We start from the raw sequence: 16,135 nt of genomic DNA, 5'->3' as shown, positions 1-16,135 counted from the left end.
TGAGGCCAAGTCCCGTAAAAGAAGAAAACGGCTAGTACAATCAGCCACACCCGCGACATTTCTGCACCCTGCTGGCAAAGCAACCCCAATGTTCGGGCTTGGCAACCAACCCAGTACGGATACCAAGCTGTCCCTCACCTTGTGTGTGGACATCGTCAGAACCTAAAAAAAAAAAACACACCCTCTTCAGATTTCCCCCAGAGCTTCAGCTGGCACATTTCTTAGCAGGTAGCCGTCTCGTGAAACATGGCCTGGTACCCAATCGTTCAATCGCCCACCCGTCGTAAACCCCCATGTCGATGAGAGCCTTGTAGCCTGTACGGATAGCCTGTAGAGGGGACCAGCGCAGCGCCCCCTTTCCTTCCCTGGCCGGGGCCCGTGTAGCAGTGTAATCCTACTGGCCCACCGCTACATCCTCCAAGCCCGAGAGTTCGGTGTGGTGGGCTGGGGTTCGTTCGCTGGAGGAGGATGCAGTCGTTATGCGCCCATCTGTCTGTCCCCCGTAGGATGGATGAAGCCAATCTAGATGGCGTAGGGCTGGATATTCAGGAGAAGGCATAACATGTAGAACACCATGGTCCCTTACGGCTCGAGCTTGGCCACCTTTACGAACCTTTATCCGCAGTGCCGGGCTCAATTGATCAATGGGAAAAGAATCGTTAGCAACTGATGTTTATTGATCATCCAAGGTTTACATTGGAGGGAGAGACCATGTTGTCGTTGAAGTTGAGTAAATTGGAGGCAGACCACAAGGCAGCTCGCAAGTTTGGCTCCTGCTTCTGCTTCAATCATGTATCTAGGTAGCCAAAGGCGACGTAAATGGAATAGGATCTGCTGCCCAAAGAGGAGAATGTGAGGACTACCGAATCGTGGACACGTTGGATTATCGTCATGACCGACAGTGCTGCGCCATCATCTCGCGCAACTACCTAGACAATGCGCACGTCTGACGGCATGGCACGGTGCGTTGTGTTTCTCGATTTGGACAGCTCTGCTCTGTTCGGAGCGAAGGTGATGACAACGTCTGCATGGCATCTTTGGTCCGCGCTGCCATGACAGGGTGACGGACCGGCCGCCGTTGGATTGCTGACAAGTGCAGATGGATAGATAAACGGCCTCTAAAGGGAGCTAGATGGCGCCCGCCTTTTTGGTGGACGAGTGCGTCCAACGGTTTTTTGCGGCGTTGTGATGCCCCTCCCTGCAAATCCAAGTCGGAAGCTACGTTGTATCGCATCGTACAGATGGAGAAGTGCAGTGCTGACAAGCTCGGCAATAGCATCGAGAAGATAAACCGTGGCTGGGGTATCAATTTGATCCTCCTTCGTCTGGCGGTCCAGTGATATCCTTCTTATTGGGCCCGGGGCTGGAGAGGACGGCAGCGACGCATAACAGGCAGCATCTAAAAGTGAGCAGCTAAATAATTAGGTCTTGTTACACTCTGGGACCTTATTTCGGAGATGGATATCGCCAAGTCAACGTGTCATGCAACGGCGGGCCACTCAGAGATGGAGATTGTGATGGTGATGGTGATGGCATACTCTAGGCGTTCTCGGTGCGACAGAGGAGGGGTGGTTACTGGCGCGTAAATAAGTCGTTGGAAGTCAGGTCAGGTCAGGTCAGGTCAGGTCAGGTGTGCGCTTGATGATGTCTGAACCCGACGGGCTTAACGGCGCGTCCCTGCAATAGCATCAAGCGATGGGAAATGCAGCCCTGTTGGAGCTGTACAGCAATTACAGATACTCCGTAGAGAAAATACACGTTTTGTTGGGTGCCTATTCGTACCCTCTCCCGTGGAACCCAAGTCCGAGGTCCCCACCCACTGCGAGCTTTCGACCTTGCGGCTTGCCCAGGCTGCGACAAAGATCCAGGGACAAGGGGTGTTTTGGCGATGGAGCCGGCTGGCCGGCGTAGACAGGGATTGGGTGGTAGGGTAGGTATTGCGGGCGTCGATGGTTTCCATGGACGGGGTTATAGTATAGGTTGCCGTACGATACAGGTCCAGCGAAGAGAGAGCAAGAGAAAGAGAGAGAGAGAGGGAGAGGGACGTGGGGAATTGTTCGGATCATGGGCATGAGCATGGGCATGGCATGGCCCAGCGATGTGTTTGAAGGTGTGGTGATTCTTGGGAAGGGGGCCGGCCGGGGTCGGGGTCGGGGTTAGGACAGAAGGGTTAGATGGGTACGAAGTACGGATACATTCCCAGTTTACTGTGTACGATGGGATGGGTCACTTCGTCCGAAGGAGCGCAGGTGAAGGTTGTATCCGCGCATCCACGGTTGAGGTAGATGGAAGAATATGCGGAGGATTTGGGGGGGCAAGGCAGGTACTTTGTTGTGTGACTGCAAGCAAGTACGGACGAATAGGAGGGCAGGCATCGTCTTGCTAATCGACTTTGCAAAAATAGACGTCTTACAAAGCACGTGGAAGCCTTCGTCATTTGGCCCCCTCCTGGCAGACTTTGGGGTCCTTGGAGAGGCACGGGAAGGGTAGACCGCACTACCGTAAGGTAGGCGTACGGCGTAGTTCTCAGAAGTACCTCTTCCTAGTGTACATACCACCCCTAATTACCCAGTCACCAGTAGACACACACCTACGCCTACAGACTACAGAGAGCCAGAGCCTAGAGTCACTATCGCTGGTTGGGGGCCGAGAACGAGCGTCCCAAACAAGCAGATGAAGCGCACGTTGCAGTTGCAAGTCAACATGGGGGAAGGGGAAGGCCCTGTCTCGAGATTGATAATTCATAGTTACACACACCAGACCAGCGCGGCTGTCGGCCGACCTAAAGCACCTTGCGCCCTTTCCAGCGTCCAGGATTGTTTCGACACCTTGTCCATTTTGGCCTCCTGTATCGACTATTCGTGACTGGTTCCGCTCTGAAGGATTCGCGATGTCGAGGATCCAGACCGAGGGGGTAGGATTTAGGACGACCAAGGTGATGGTGATGGTGATGATGATGATCAAAAAGAAATTCGTACGAATTACCGGAATTCGCCAACGATAGCCGGAGCAAGACGTGGCCCCAATCTCACCAGTCCCTTTCACGACACATCACTCTATCTTATTCCCGTCTGCACGGATCAATCTGTGTCTCGACCGCTTTCTTGGATCCAAGTATCCTTGCAATGAACGATGTTGAAGTTCGGATGCTCAATATATCTTCAGCTCGCCAATGATACACACACACACACACACACACCTATCTACAGGCAGGGATCCATGGAAACTCCGGACGTGGTCCATCCAGGTCTCCCATGGCGATTTGATAATGCCATATCCGAATTTGTTGTTTGCAAATAGCAAGATATCAACAAATCGTGCCAAGTACGCGCATTCAGTGTTCCGTGATACGAGTCGCCTCTTGTCCACACATGTCAAATAGACCAACCGCCAGAACGTAAGCCAGCCGGAGGGAGCGGTAGGACGTTGACACGGGTAAGGATTCAGGAAAGACGTGACGATGTGCCGTGTGTGCCTTGCGGGCGGGATACCGCCAAAACGGCGCTGGCGCACCTCGCCCTGTGGCTTGGTAGCCGGAATAGCCTCGTCCCGCCTCTAGGCTGGAGAGACTTGGGGTTGGGTGGTGGGCTGTCCCCTTGGACCTTGGGGTGTACCGTGTGTCCCGTCCTTGAATCCTTTTTACCTCTTTAGTGATGACGTCTCGGCAGGGGAGAGAGAGCACCCTTGGTTTTACACTACACTAGACCACAGTATGGGGTTGAAGGTTCCCTGGTCTCTGGAGTCGGGTCCGGGACTGGGGCTGGGTAGGACTCTTTTTCCAGTCGACTCACATGGGAAGATCGAATGGAAGAAATCCCATGGATTCTCCACCCTGCCTGCGCCTCTTGGCGGGCGCAAGATGAGAAATACCACAGCACAGCACTGCGTAGCGAAGAAAAAAGATCAACGACGGGCTCTCACTGGCTGCTCCGTTCGTTAATGACCAAGCTCGGCCACGAGACTCCCCCACTCGCCTCTAGGCAATCGAATTCTCGTGATGCTGGTTGGACCACACGCTTCAGTGTTTAATATAGCCAAGGCAAGGTTAGGGGTAGAGTGGTCCAGCTAGTGTATCCCAAGTCTGAGTCCCCCTCCCTTTGGGTTGGACACACCCGGCCAGTACTCCGTAGACCCAGCATCTGGCATTGAGCACCTGCCGCCTAGCATTAGCACCGCAACCACAGTCGGTGGTCCGTGGAACCTCAAGATTGAGAAGAGCAGAAAAAAAAAAGGATCCTGGACCCCAAAGCATCACCCATCTGCGATGGAAATCATCAGAAAAGTTTAGTGCACTGACCCGTGTTTTGGGAACACTCACCTCCCGTCTCCACGGAGTACCTAGGTACTTACACAGGCTCATACCTTACTCCGTAGGGTCTGCAAAGCTTGGCCCGCGGAAAGAGGCTAAAAACCAGGGGCTTTGGAGCTTCGGGATTGGCCCGTCTTACGAAGCTACATCTTGGGACTAGCGTCGCTCCGCTTCATCCCGGGATCGGCCCACTTTTGTCCCGTCCTTATTGCCGGCTGGCCACGGATGCTTCAAGCAACTTTTCCAGGCAATGGCCCTGTCTGCGAACACCTAGCTCCCGCTCCGGCTCAACATTACAGGCGCGAGATTGCGGGATTGACTGTGATCAATTCGGGAACCCTTTCGAGATTCGCCAAGGGTTTCCCGATATCGTGCTGTGTCCGGCCCCATCGCAAGCGGGGTCTTCGCATCCTACGCGTCCACGATGAACGAACCTGCGAAAATGTCTGCTGGTGTACGGATAAACGAACAAACTGGGAGTCCAGACGAAAGCTGTATCCGTAGATGGAGTCACTTCGAAAGAGTTTCCGTGCCATGAGTTGATCCATGCTTCTACTGTCCAAGGCTCCCCATCCCACCGGCTCTGCCTTGACCATCCGCAGCTAGACTTGGGACTTGATCTTTAGGGTTCGAGGCCAAGGTGGATGCCATCATCCTCATCTCCCCTCTTTCCGATATCGTCAGTACCAAGACGTCGTCAATTTGTTGTCCACGGAAACGGTGCTAGCCTGAAGAAATAGCCACTGCACCGTCCGACCTTCTGACAGCATCTTCCCGGGCACACTGCTTGCCCACGGACCTGGTCACGACCTCATTCGGATTACCAACCAGCCGTGCCAACCAACTAGCCCGCGCCTCTCGGGACGTATTATGTCAATGGGAGCAGCAGACAGCAGTGCTCGACCGTCAACGTCCATACGGATCTGCGCTCGCCGCCCTTTTCGCGCCTCCACTAGGACGGTACACCTGTGAGGCGCAGGGTCGTTGCCGATGATCCTTCGAACCCAGCAAATGCCGCCAGTGTCAACTCTATTGCATGGTACGCCTTTGGTTAGCCATCTCCCGTTCGGGACTCATTCTGCGCGAGTGCGCGCGCCCGCGCAAGAGAAGCCAATCTAACCACACTTCAACTACACGAGCAATAGAGCTCGTCCGTTGTTTGGGTCGGAGACTATATCTTAACCCCCAAGAGAAGATTTCGGTCGTTGTCCGGGGAGGGGGTGGGGGGTAATTGACGTGGAGCATCTAGATCTGCCAAGCACACCTTGAATTGACAAGGGGTGCCTCTGTATCAGAATATTGAGAGCTCGCCACGGAGCCATGGCCTTCATCCACGGCAGCGGCATGTTCTTTTGCTAGTGAACGATGACCAGCCACTGGCCGAGGTAGGACGAAACACTCGTCACTGGGCCCGGGAAATGCTATTGTGAGTTCTTGTCAAACATTGGTCCGTATAGGCGTAGTGTAAGGTGTCAGGGCGCGGAGACTAACCAGATGGTTTACTGTGTCTCTAGTGGCATCGATGGTTCCAATGATGAAGGCCAGGTAAGGTGTGAGGCATAGCCGCATAGGTACAGAATCCTACCCGATTCCATCTCGGGAGGGACGTTATGGCGCGGCAGAGAGAAGCCGCCACAAAACTCAAGGTGTGTGTGTGTGTGTGAGAGTGTTTTGGTGGTTTAAGACGACGCATCTTAGCCCTATGTGAGGAACTTTGGGAGAAGCTAGGCCTTGTGTGCGGGCTGAGCTAGGTAGCTTGGGGAGCAGTGGTTTTGAAACCTCCCCCCAAAAACCCCAAGTTGCTACAGATTAGCTACTGCGCTACGTACCTTACTTTCACCTTAAGGTGTACCTTGCCGCGTATGGATTCTGGGCGACGGCGGCCTGGAATGGGCCCAAAGGCCACAGCTCACCACCAAGTGGGCGGTGGTGACTGGTGGAGGGATCGGCCGCCCGCCCTACAGAACGCCAGGCGAAAGCTTGGATCTGAACGGCGGCCCCCAAATGGGGCAGCAGTTCCCGCGTCGGGGTAAGGGCGATTCTGCCGCAACAGCGCATACCAATTACCTTAGCTGACAAGGTACTCTCTGTAGACTGAGGTGATTCCAGGAGCCAGAGCGGCGCTGCCTTTCCGTTGCTTGACATGGCATGACTAGGTACGAATAGGCGGGTGTTGGCGACGAACGGCGCGGACTGAACTGTGCATTCTACCGTTTACCATTTCCCAAACACCCCCCCCAAGGACCCCAAGGTGCTTCTGCGCTGGCAGATCCTTCAACGAGAGAGGCGCCGAGCAAAGGATGAGCGCGAGGGGGAGGCGGCGAGAGAAACGGGATCTCTCTGCGCGTGCGTGCGTGCAGCCCTACGGGACGGACATAAGGTACGGAGTAAGGTGTTTATTGTCGCTCTGTATCCGTGTCCGTAGCACATACGGATGGGATAAAGCCTGTCCGCGCCAATATCCGTACGAACTCCCTGCCCTGTCCTTTCTTGTGTAACACCAGAAGTTGGCAGGGGATGCGATCCTTGGTACCAGTACAGGACTGTAGGTACGGGTGTACTCTGTACGTGAGTACGTTCTTCGTGGGTGGGGCGCTGTGAGTCCTCGATGGTAGGTTGGTTTCCTCAAGGGCTGGCTACCTAGAAATCTAGGACTATTGTCGAAGCATTGAAGCAGAGCAAGGCGTCCACGAGGTTATTCCTAACTTCCTGCATATGAGATATATCGAGAGCAACTTACAAAGCAAGACAGCTGGCTCAAAGGAGCGAAACCTTGACGCTATGTCATCCAATGTGAACCGAGCGAATTCCTCATTCGATTTGTTGGCGACCCGATTGACGCGGGAAGTCCGACAGTTGTCACCTGGTCCATCGTCATCCATGAACCCGAAGTCTGGCCAGCCTGGAGCTTCAAGATGAAGGATGGATTGATTGATGCACAATGGATACCAAAATAAGATGGGTAAACCCAGACTGCCTTTGACTTGACGCGCTTGATTCGCGATGGCATTTCGAGGTAGCATTTCGCAGGTATTGATAGAAGGAGACGAATGCAAGTGGGCAAAATTAGCCCAGGCTAGTAACCGTAGAGCCAATGAAAATGCTTCTGCTGTGCCGCGTGCTGCCACCAACCAAGGTATTAGCCCTCCAAGTCGACTTAGTCCCACGGACGATGTTGAATAGCCTATCTACTATTATTATTGAGCATCTCGATATATCATGGTGGTGCTGTCGGGTTCTAACAATACCCAAATGCCTCTCCCAAGATTGGTAGACAAAATTGGCTTCCCGAAGGGGTTTTCTAATTCTGAACTTGATAGAGTACATCCGGGGGTGTTTCCGAGGATGCCATATGATGAGGAGTGGCTAGGCGCCAGCGATTGTCTAGGTCCCCTCGTCGAAATGGAGATGATGTCGTAGGGATTGATGGACACCAAACCCTTTTGCGTTCGTCGTACAAGTGATGCAGTCATTGGTATTTGAGGTGGATGATTTGGATTATCTAGCGAGCAGGAGTGGACAAGTACCAATGTTGCTTTGCCTTAGGTAAGTAAGGTAAGGTAGGTAAGGTCGGATGATTCGAGGCATTCGTAAGGGAAGGAAGGTATCCGTAAAGTAAGAGTCCCCGGGGCTTGGTGGTGCCGTCGGGTTGGCGCTGCCGCTGCCGCTGCCGCAGCCGCAGTTTAAACCCCGAGGAGCAGCGCCTTCCTTGGAGGTCCAGCCACCTACGGATACCTACCAAAGGCGAGTGCCCCTGCCCCCGCGCTGAGTATTCCATTGTACGGAGTACGGATACACAGTAGGTAGTCTGGATGGAGTCGTGAGGAAGTTGCGGTTGATGGGCGTTGCTTTCCTCCCCCGGTCGTAGGACTCTCCACCCCCTGGGCCCTCGTAGGTAGCAAAGTAAGGTAGGTAGGTAAGGTGCCTACACAGTACGTAGCGTATCCGTAGGTTCTCCGTACCGGGCCACCAGCGTCAGAGCCAGTGCCACCCTTCCCTTGTCCCCAATGAGCAATGGTACGTACTCCAAAAGATACATACTACCTTATGTACTACGTACTCTTTGGTGTGAGTCTGTGTCTCCCCTCGACGTGGAGACTCAAAACTTATCGCGAACCCTTGAACGACAGCCGCGGTGCACTCACAGCTTCTCTCGACCCGGTCGGGTGGAGCCATCAAAGAAAGTGCGAGATGGAGATGCAAGGTACGTACCTCCACCGCCGTCTCTGTTCAACTTACCTGACGGATACTCTTCCACTCTTCCACTCTTCCACTCTTCCATGTCTTTGAGAATGAGAATGACTGAAAATGACACTCAAACACAACACCACTGTCGGACCCGACCCCTGCAACACAGCAACAGACTACTCCATCCATTACCGAGTATTGCCATCTTCATCTCCTCTTTTCACACTCTCTCTCTCTGTCTCCTTCATGCTTCCCCCCCGCCCAGCCTGGACACTCTCCGAGTCCAACCTTGTCCTCCACCGGCCTAGATGCAGTGCAGCGCAGCATCCGTCCAGTGTGCATGTGTGTGTGCTGCCGCCTTTCATCGCCTACCGGACTGCAGCCTGGCCGTCAATCTGTGTGTGTTTGGTCTCTTCCAGCTCCGTCAAATCTCCTTGCTGCGGCCCAGCCCAGCTGATCCCTTACCGGTGTGCCCATCTCTCCTGTGCTGGTGTGCTGGTGCCAGCCTACAGCCTACCGCATACACTCACCTCTCTCCCAAGCCGTCCCGTCGTAAAGAGCTCCCGTTGAAACTGAGGCGCCCAGTATCTGTAAACGGAGAGGGGAACGAGGCGTTGCTCTTGGCTTGCTCCGTTTAAACCAAAAGGTCATCAGGCACCTTCTCGACCACCCACTTGTCTCTTGTGTCTGCGGACTGCTGCCGTTCTCTCTCTCTCTCTTTCACACACACACACACACACTCTCTCTCTCTCTCTCTCGCTCTATCTCTGCCCTATGGTCCCTTCACCCCCCTCCCCCACCCCCTTTCACTTTACTATTAACACGCCCGTATCCTCAACCCTCTCTCTCTCTCTCTCTCTCTGTCTGTCTCTGTGTCTAGGTCTGTTTCTTCCTCGCTCTCTTGCCCCTCCCCCCCTCCTTATTCCTTCCCATGCGCCCCCATCTCCATCCCTAGGCATCGTGGTATCCTACCTTACCTGAGATGGGTAATTCGTAGGCTTCCTCACTTCACCCACACCACATCACACCCCCCTTCCACACAGCCGCACGCCCTCCCCCTGCCTCCCCTCCCATCCCCTCCTCGTCTTCTGGCGTAAGGCACGGTACCTGTACGAATACCCTTCATCTGCTTGCACGTCTCTCTTGCTGCGATACCTTGTACTAGTGTAGGGTCGCCAGGCTATGTGGAACCTATCTACATAGTTACAACTCCACGCCCTGCGAGGCACCCCTGCTTGTACTTGGTGGTCCTTCGCACTCACGCCGCCAGCCCTGTCGTTGCTGCCAGCCATGTCATTGCTCCCGGCTTGCTGGGCGGTTCGGGCTGAGCTCCTGTGAAGCCTTTGGGCTACTTTTTATTTAATAGCTTGCTCTTCCCTTCCTCTGCCACATCTTGCCTCATCATCCAGACTTCCAACAATCTAGACTTGATATAAGTTGCGACTTGTCAACCATCACCAAGCTTCCTCTTCTACATCTTGAACCAACATCCCCCCCATAATCCTCTTACACCAAGAAGCGCGACAACACCACAGCCCGCTCACAATGTCAATGTTCACCATGTCCCAACATCACCAATACGCCTACCCGGCAACAGCTCCCGCTCCCAGAGCATACTCTGGACACGGAACCAGCAGCGCCTTCAGCAGCTCCGCCAACCCTGATGAAGACTGGACCAAGATCTCCGACCTCGCTGAGCGCAGGAGGATCCAGAACCGCATTGCCCAGCGCAACTACCGTACGTCAAAGTCATAGCCACCCAACGATACCAGCACGCAAATACTAACACCGACTTACAGGCAAGAAGCTCAAGAGACGCCTTGAGGACCTCGAGAGACGCGCTGGCCAGGAAGGCACATCCCCCACCGAGAAGCCCGCGGCAACCAAGAGCACCAAAAGCAAAGCGGCGGGCAAGACACAAAAGACGCCCCCTCCAACAAAGACCATGAACCAGGGCCAATTCACTCCTCCTATGAACAACGACGACGAGGTCTTCTTCGCACAACAGCACTACGAGGATGACCGCGGCAGATCCATCACTCCTCCGTTCCTCACATACTCAACCTACCCCCCGGCTGAAGAGATGATCATGGCTCCCGCCTACACCACACAACCGTACCCCATGTCTGCCGCCGAGTATCCCACATATCTCGCCGCAACGGTACCGGTCACGCTACCGCCCATGAACCACTTCCAAGACGCCATCAAGCGCGAATCGTACCACAGCGACGACGGTCTTTCTCCCTACATGAACTACGCGTACATGCCCAGCATGGACATGAACGCGCAAAACTCCTACGACCCCACGAACCCTCATGTGAGTTATATGCGACAACCGCCTTCCCGCGATACATGATGCTGATGGGTTGATGAGCAGACTCCTCCGCTCTCACACTCGTTTGACCACTCGGCCAACTGTTCCGACGCCGGCTACGAGTATCCCACAACACCACTCTCCATGCCGGGATCTCCTGGCATGATCCAGCAATAGAGAGCGCAGCGCGAAGGAGAAGGAAAAACGAATATGCAACATCCCTGTCTATCGGAGCGTAGCATTTCTGGCGACCACAATTTGGGTTTCCATCACCACTTGGTTCTTTTTCATCCACGACCCCCCTTTTTTTCCTTTTGCACATGTTCAGCGTGGCTTTGGCCAGGAGTTCGGGGGCGTACGGATCGCATGTATTGGTCGAAGCGCTCGACCTCACGGAGATATGACTGGGAATAGGCGACGGCGTTTCACTTTGGGCAGACTGATCACATCGAGGGTCGTCTTGTTACGAGGTTTGATACGGCAGTCCAAAATTTAAAAGACGAGATTGTCCCAAACATTCTTTGTACTACTATAGAGAGCAACCTCAAAAAAGTAACACGATATCAATCACATGAGTGGAGCATCCGCCTTGACTGTTGTGAGGTGTTCGTGCTTGGAAAGGTGTCCGATGACGAGATGGGCGTTGGTATGGGGGCCGAAAGGGCGGCAGCAATAGGACGGGACAGCCTGGTAACGAGAAACAGCAAGTTCTAGCCCGCCGTGGACGACTATACGTATCGTAGGATTATACGAAGCGTGCAGGGAAGGCGGAGTTAAACATCAGTCTGGCCGAGGCGGGTGCGGAGAAAATAGCTTAAAGTTTCTTAACTCCTAGTATTCGTGTGGACTCGGGACAAAGCTCGAGACTCGAGATACAAACTACAAGTCTTGGCCAAGGTCAAGGCAGCTGACAAAGCACTTTGAGGAGCAGACCTTTTGGGGTTGAGGATGAGGGTGGTGCTGGGTTATTCGTAGCATGCGTAGAGACTAAGACACGTCCATGGGGGAAGAGGCAGACAGGAACTTAGACACCATGCTTCAGGATTTTTACCGAATTGTGGGAGGAATTGTTCCCATGATACCTCACTCCTGAAGAAGACGGTGATTGTCGATAAATGGAAAGACCGGGATTCCAGCAATCCCGAGGAAAGCAGTACACTAGAGATGAACGATGTTGCGGTACCACCCACGAATGAGCCTCTGCCGCAAGCGAGTACTCGACAGGGATCAGAGACCAAGACAACTGGAGAGAGCGGAATGGGGGGAACGAGGGGCGGAAAGCATATACGCGAGAATACCTATCGTCGCTCCATTTTCTTCAACATAACGCGCAACATAACGCACAACAAGGCTCCCCAAAAGTACCTGAAACAAGATTACGAAGACATCAGGGAGATTCACGAGCAAACAACGTAGAAGCCAGTGCAGCCTGGTAGAATAGATACCCACGTGATTTCGCGGAATAAGAGGGAATCTGTGCCTTGGACAAATTCCCGACGGGCGGATGTTCGCCCGTAGCCCGGTCGGATCTTGTGAATCTTCGTCATATGCCTTTACGTGTCTTGGGGCCGGACGCCGTGGCGGTGGAACGGCTTTGGTAGTCGTGGCCTTCAGCCAAAAGTCCCAAAAGATGGCACTTTCTGAGGATTGTCTGTAGATAACTCATAGAGGGTACATTGGGTCGGGATAGGAAGAAGGGGAGGGTGGATGGGCGCTTTCAGAAGCATGCCTTACACGGCAAAGTCCGAACAGCCTGCCGCCGCCTTTTACTTGCCCCCTTCTATGAGGAGCATGAGAGGAGAGTTCTTACACATGACAAATGGAGCGGGAATACGGCGTGTCAAGAGCATGAAATGGGTGTCTGGATGGATATTACGAAGCCGATACGGATAATTCGTACACGGCGGCAGGGCAGAGCCGGGCGTCGAGAAGGTCTCAATACATCATGTCAAAAGGGAACTTTGGCTGCTGTTGCAGGGCATTCGCAAGGTGTGGCATGGCATGCGATCAACGCCTTCATGGGTCGATGATGGTTGGGCGGACGGTCCGGGGATGGCATTCGGATGGCCCAAGGGAAGTACGGGATTTGAACCGCTTCGCTTGTCACTCTTCCCTACTGCTGCGAGCTGCGTTTATTTCTCGATTAGGGAAGCATGGCCATTGTCGTACAAAGAGAGAGAGGCCGACCCGCCCCAGGGTTATCACTCGGGCTCTGGGTCAAGGTGACACAAGGAGGATTCGAGTCGGCTGTCAGGTTGCGTACTGCTCTTGTCACCCCCCCCCCCCCCCCCTCCCGCAAGCGCAGAAAAAGGACCAAGCATTAGGAGAAGAGGGGAGGGAAGAGAAGCAAGACTGACTGATAGCGCGTGCAAGAGTTGCCGGCGACCGCATGATGTGTCACCAACGACTTTCATCCTTACCGGTTTGCCAAGGGGGGACGGCCGCGAGTTCGGTTTGGTGACACAGCATTCGAACGTAGACGCAGAAGGGGAACTGACTTGCACGTATTGGAGGCGCTTTGCCGCGAAACCCTGGAACGTCGGTCGAAGAGGAGGAGTAGGGGGTGTGGGGTGTAATTGGGGGAGCCCAAACGGTCGGTCGGTTCAGTCAGTCTGGGGTAAGAATTGTTGATGAGGCCATGCTCCCCTTGGCACTGATTGACTACAAGAGATTGGGGAACTTATGGGAGGCGTTTCTAAACTTTACCACGGCCAGTCTCCAAAAGCTTAGCAACTTTTGGGCTAGTTTCTACTACCAGTCTTGTATCCGAACGCCTACGGATGTTGTTCAACTGGGGGAAGTCGCCGGAAAGTCGCCGAGGGCGGCAGAACGCCATCTTTTTGGAGGGAGGAGGAAGACAGCCGAGTGGGAGGGGAGTGCGGGATAAGGAGACAGAGAGGCTCGAGGGTGGCCGTGAAAGAGACGGGAGAGAGAGATCCCGGGGGGCGTGTGCCGTGTGCGAGCTTGTCTTCCGGAGTTAAGCCCCGACTGCTTTCTGCCAACCCGTGCCATCACTGCCGTGTCAAGTCGTGCGATAGTAGAGCCTCCTCTTCTTAGTAAGGATTCCATCCGAAGTGCGAGCATCTCAGGATAGGGAAGTTAATCTGTGGGCCGAGATGGGGCGGGGACAACTCACTTTCACCGGACAACAATCCATGGTACTCGCGTTAGTCTGGAAGTCGCGAGATATTCTTCTGAGTTGTACAACCCTTCAGCATGATAGGAGTTGTTCTGTAATAATGCCATGTACCTAAGGTACGCAGTGCCGGCAAATGTGCATAATAATGCCGCTAGAGGTCTCACTTTCGCGTGTCCTTTAAATAGAGTCGCGGCCTTTGGAGGAACAAAACACTTTCCCACCACCTCATCTTATGTCTCTGCCCTCTCTCTCTCTCTCTCTCTCTTCGAACCAAAAGCAGGTAGCGCTATTACTAGTAACTGTGAACCGTGACGCCGCGCACGGCCTAGGCTGGTACGACAGGTTGCATATGTCGGCGAGATTTTGAAAGGTGCCGAAGTTACGGAGTAGACTCTTGCAATTCGTCGCTATGATGATGGCTGCCGAAATATCCATAACTCAGATTGAACGTTTTCCGGTACTTACCTTTAGGCTCCAGTGGTCCCAAAGGATCATCCGACAAATGGAAGAACGGTGGGATGTGCAGGCTTTCCTTCTGTACTCCGTAGGTGGAAACGGAATCGGGACCGGGGCCGGAATAAGATCGGACGGAGTTAGGGGCCGTTCAACAACAGAAGGCATTACCCCAAAGTTTCTTCCATCGATACAATGCTCAACCATATTCAACCACGTCTGCGCAGCCAAGTCCCAAGTCTTGGATCAAGGTTCCTTGAAAAGAGTAGACAAATACTTGGAGTGTGTTTGTTGTATACTTGATGAACTGTTGACTAGTGGATAAATCATGCGACTGAATAGGCACGTTCTAGACCTCCAGCCTACTCCAATATTCAACCCGATTTTGTCCCTTTACTTCGTCTCAAAACTCATCGGGGAGATCTGGAACCGTCGTCATCCCGTCTCAGTCGGCTTCAGCCATGAACCATATTAGGCCGTCAAAAGGCCTTGCCCGCCTCCCCGTCTTACTAAGTCACGAGTCTTCAGAACCGCCATCTTCCTGGTTACACACTCGGGGCCGATCCGGCAGAAGACGGGGGCACAAGACCGGCCCCCGTCAGCTCGAACGCCCGTCCCCATAATCCCGTCACTGCGCTAAAACAACATCCGTCCACGGTCATTTCATGCCTTCTCCAAGGGCGCAATCAAGACAAGCTCTTGGGATCTGCTTACAACAATAGGGGTGGTCGGGGAGCTGCAGAATACAGAGAAGAAAATGGTTAGTGATTAGTGATGAACATACACCACACCACTCAGGTGCAGCTCTCCCCACAAGCATCAATGTCAATATCCATCAGCAACAAGGAACACCCCTTACGTTGCCTTACCTGGTCGTGTCTACCAAGTCGAATGTGAGCCGGATCATCCCAAACAGACATCGTAACGCCCCGCACCGAGGCGATGAATCGTGAAAATTAAGACGATGAGAAAGTGGTGTCGCTCATCCGAATCCGTCGAGGCGAGTATTAAGTTAAGCCTCAGCTATTTTCGAGTTTAGCCCACGCTAGGCTCTCAAAGACATATGAGCTTGAGCCCGGCGTGCCGTCTTGAGGCTAAAGCTGCCTTTGGAACATTGACACAACACACGCAGACAAACTAAGGGCCTTGTGGCTCAACCTGAGATTGATTTCATTCGTCATTGCATTTTACACTTGAGTTTCGCGCTCGCCTTCGCGACCTCGCCCAGCTCGCCCCTCGGTGTCGCTCGCGCTGAGCCGCACCATTTCAACTTCAGCAAACCACCGTCTATGTAGTGAAGTTTCAGTTGCATTCTAAAGTTAACCTTCTCGCGTGACATAGCGTGTAAAACCGTTCTTAGCCGTGAAGCAAAACCCGTTCAACCATCTCCAACGGGTGAGCAATCCTGTCAATTGGCTGGCTCGAAGATTGACACCATTTGCCCTAGCGTTTCTCGGCCTTCCTTCTCGGCTCCTTGGCGGAACAGGCCGTGATGATCTCCACAGTCTGAGTCTTGATTCAAACGTTCTGACAAACCGCCTTTTTCCAAATGCATAGGCTTAGCTTCGTAGTGCTTCGGGGTAATTTGAGACAATGACACAGCGATCGAGATGCCACTCCCACCTCCAAGGACGACTATGTACGTCCTTTTGCCAATTATGGAGCCGAACCCATATGGATTCAATCGATCCTAGGCAGCAATTAGAAGTAAATAGGGAGGCACTGGTGCTTT

General features: G+C 53.6%; 3 protein-coding genes across 3 annotated transcripts; 1 reads left to right on the top strand and 2 right to left on the bottom strand.

Moving 5' to 3' along the window:
* Window positions 1-1,772: 1,772 nt before the first annotated feature.
* CLUP02_16510 (uncharacterized protein) lies at window positions 1,773-2,084 on the bottom strand (the record flags this gene model as incomplete). The annotated part of the gene is made up of 1 exon (XM_049295431.1): window positions 1,773-2,084. One exon carries the CDS (start codon window positions 2,082-2,084, stop codon window positions 1,773-1,775), a length of 312 nt encoding a protein of 103 aa, XP_049152578.1.
* Window positions 2,085-6,056: 3,972 nt separating this feature from the next.
* CLUP02_16509 (uncharacterized protein) lies at window positions 6,057-9,148 on the bottom strand (the record flags this gene model as incomplete). The annotated part of the gene is made up of 14 exons (XM_049295430.1): window positions 6,057-6,111; window positions 6,162-6,502; window positions 6,555-6,649; window positions 6,742-6,904; window positions 7,050-7,088; window positions 7,173-7,301; window positions 7,558-7,811; window positions 8,049-8,190; window positions 8,272-8,306; window positions 8,370-8,383; window positions 8,455-8,623; window positions 8,722-8,801; window positions 8,870-8,957; window positions 9,028-9,148. 14 exons carry the CDS (start codon window positions 9,146-9,148, stop codon window positions 6,057-6,059), a joined length of 1,725 nt encoding a protein of 574 aa, XP_049152577.1.
* Window positions 9,149-10,057: 909 nt separating this feature from the next.
* CLUP02_16508 (uncharacterized protein) lies at window positions 10,058-13,698 on the top strand (the record flags this gene model as incomplete). The annotated part of the gene is made up of 15 exons (XM_049295429.1): window positions 10,058-10,235; window positions 10,297-10,814; window positions 10,875-10,933; window positions 10,989-11,073; window positions 11,140-11,166; window positions 11,226-11,318; window positions 11,388-11,501; window positions 11,671-11,752; window positions 11,854-12,223; window positions 12,279-12,464; window positions 12,533-12,670; window positions 12,722-13,033; window positions 13,185-13,205; window positions 13,291-13,374; window positions 13,434-13,698. The coding sequence occupies 15 exons, from the start codon at window positions 10,058-10,060 to the stop codon at window positions 13,696-13,698; spliced, it is 2,532 nt and encodes an 843-aa protein (XP_049152576.1).
* Between the last annotated feature and the right edge of the window lie 2,437 nt (window positions 13,699-16,135).

The sequence above is a fragment of the Colletotrichum lupini genome, chromosome 9 (genome assembly GCF_023278565.1).
Source record: "Colletotrichum lupini chromosome 9, complete sequence".
Lineage (NCBI taxonomy): Eukaryota > Fungi > Ascomycota > Sordariomycetes > Glomerellales > Glomerellaceae > Colletotrichum > Colletotrichum lupini.
The sequence above is the reverse complement of the archived record's forward strand: the minus strand, read 5'-3'. Positions and strand labels throughout refer to the sequence as shown.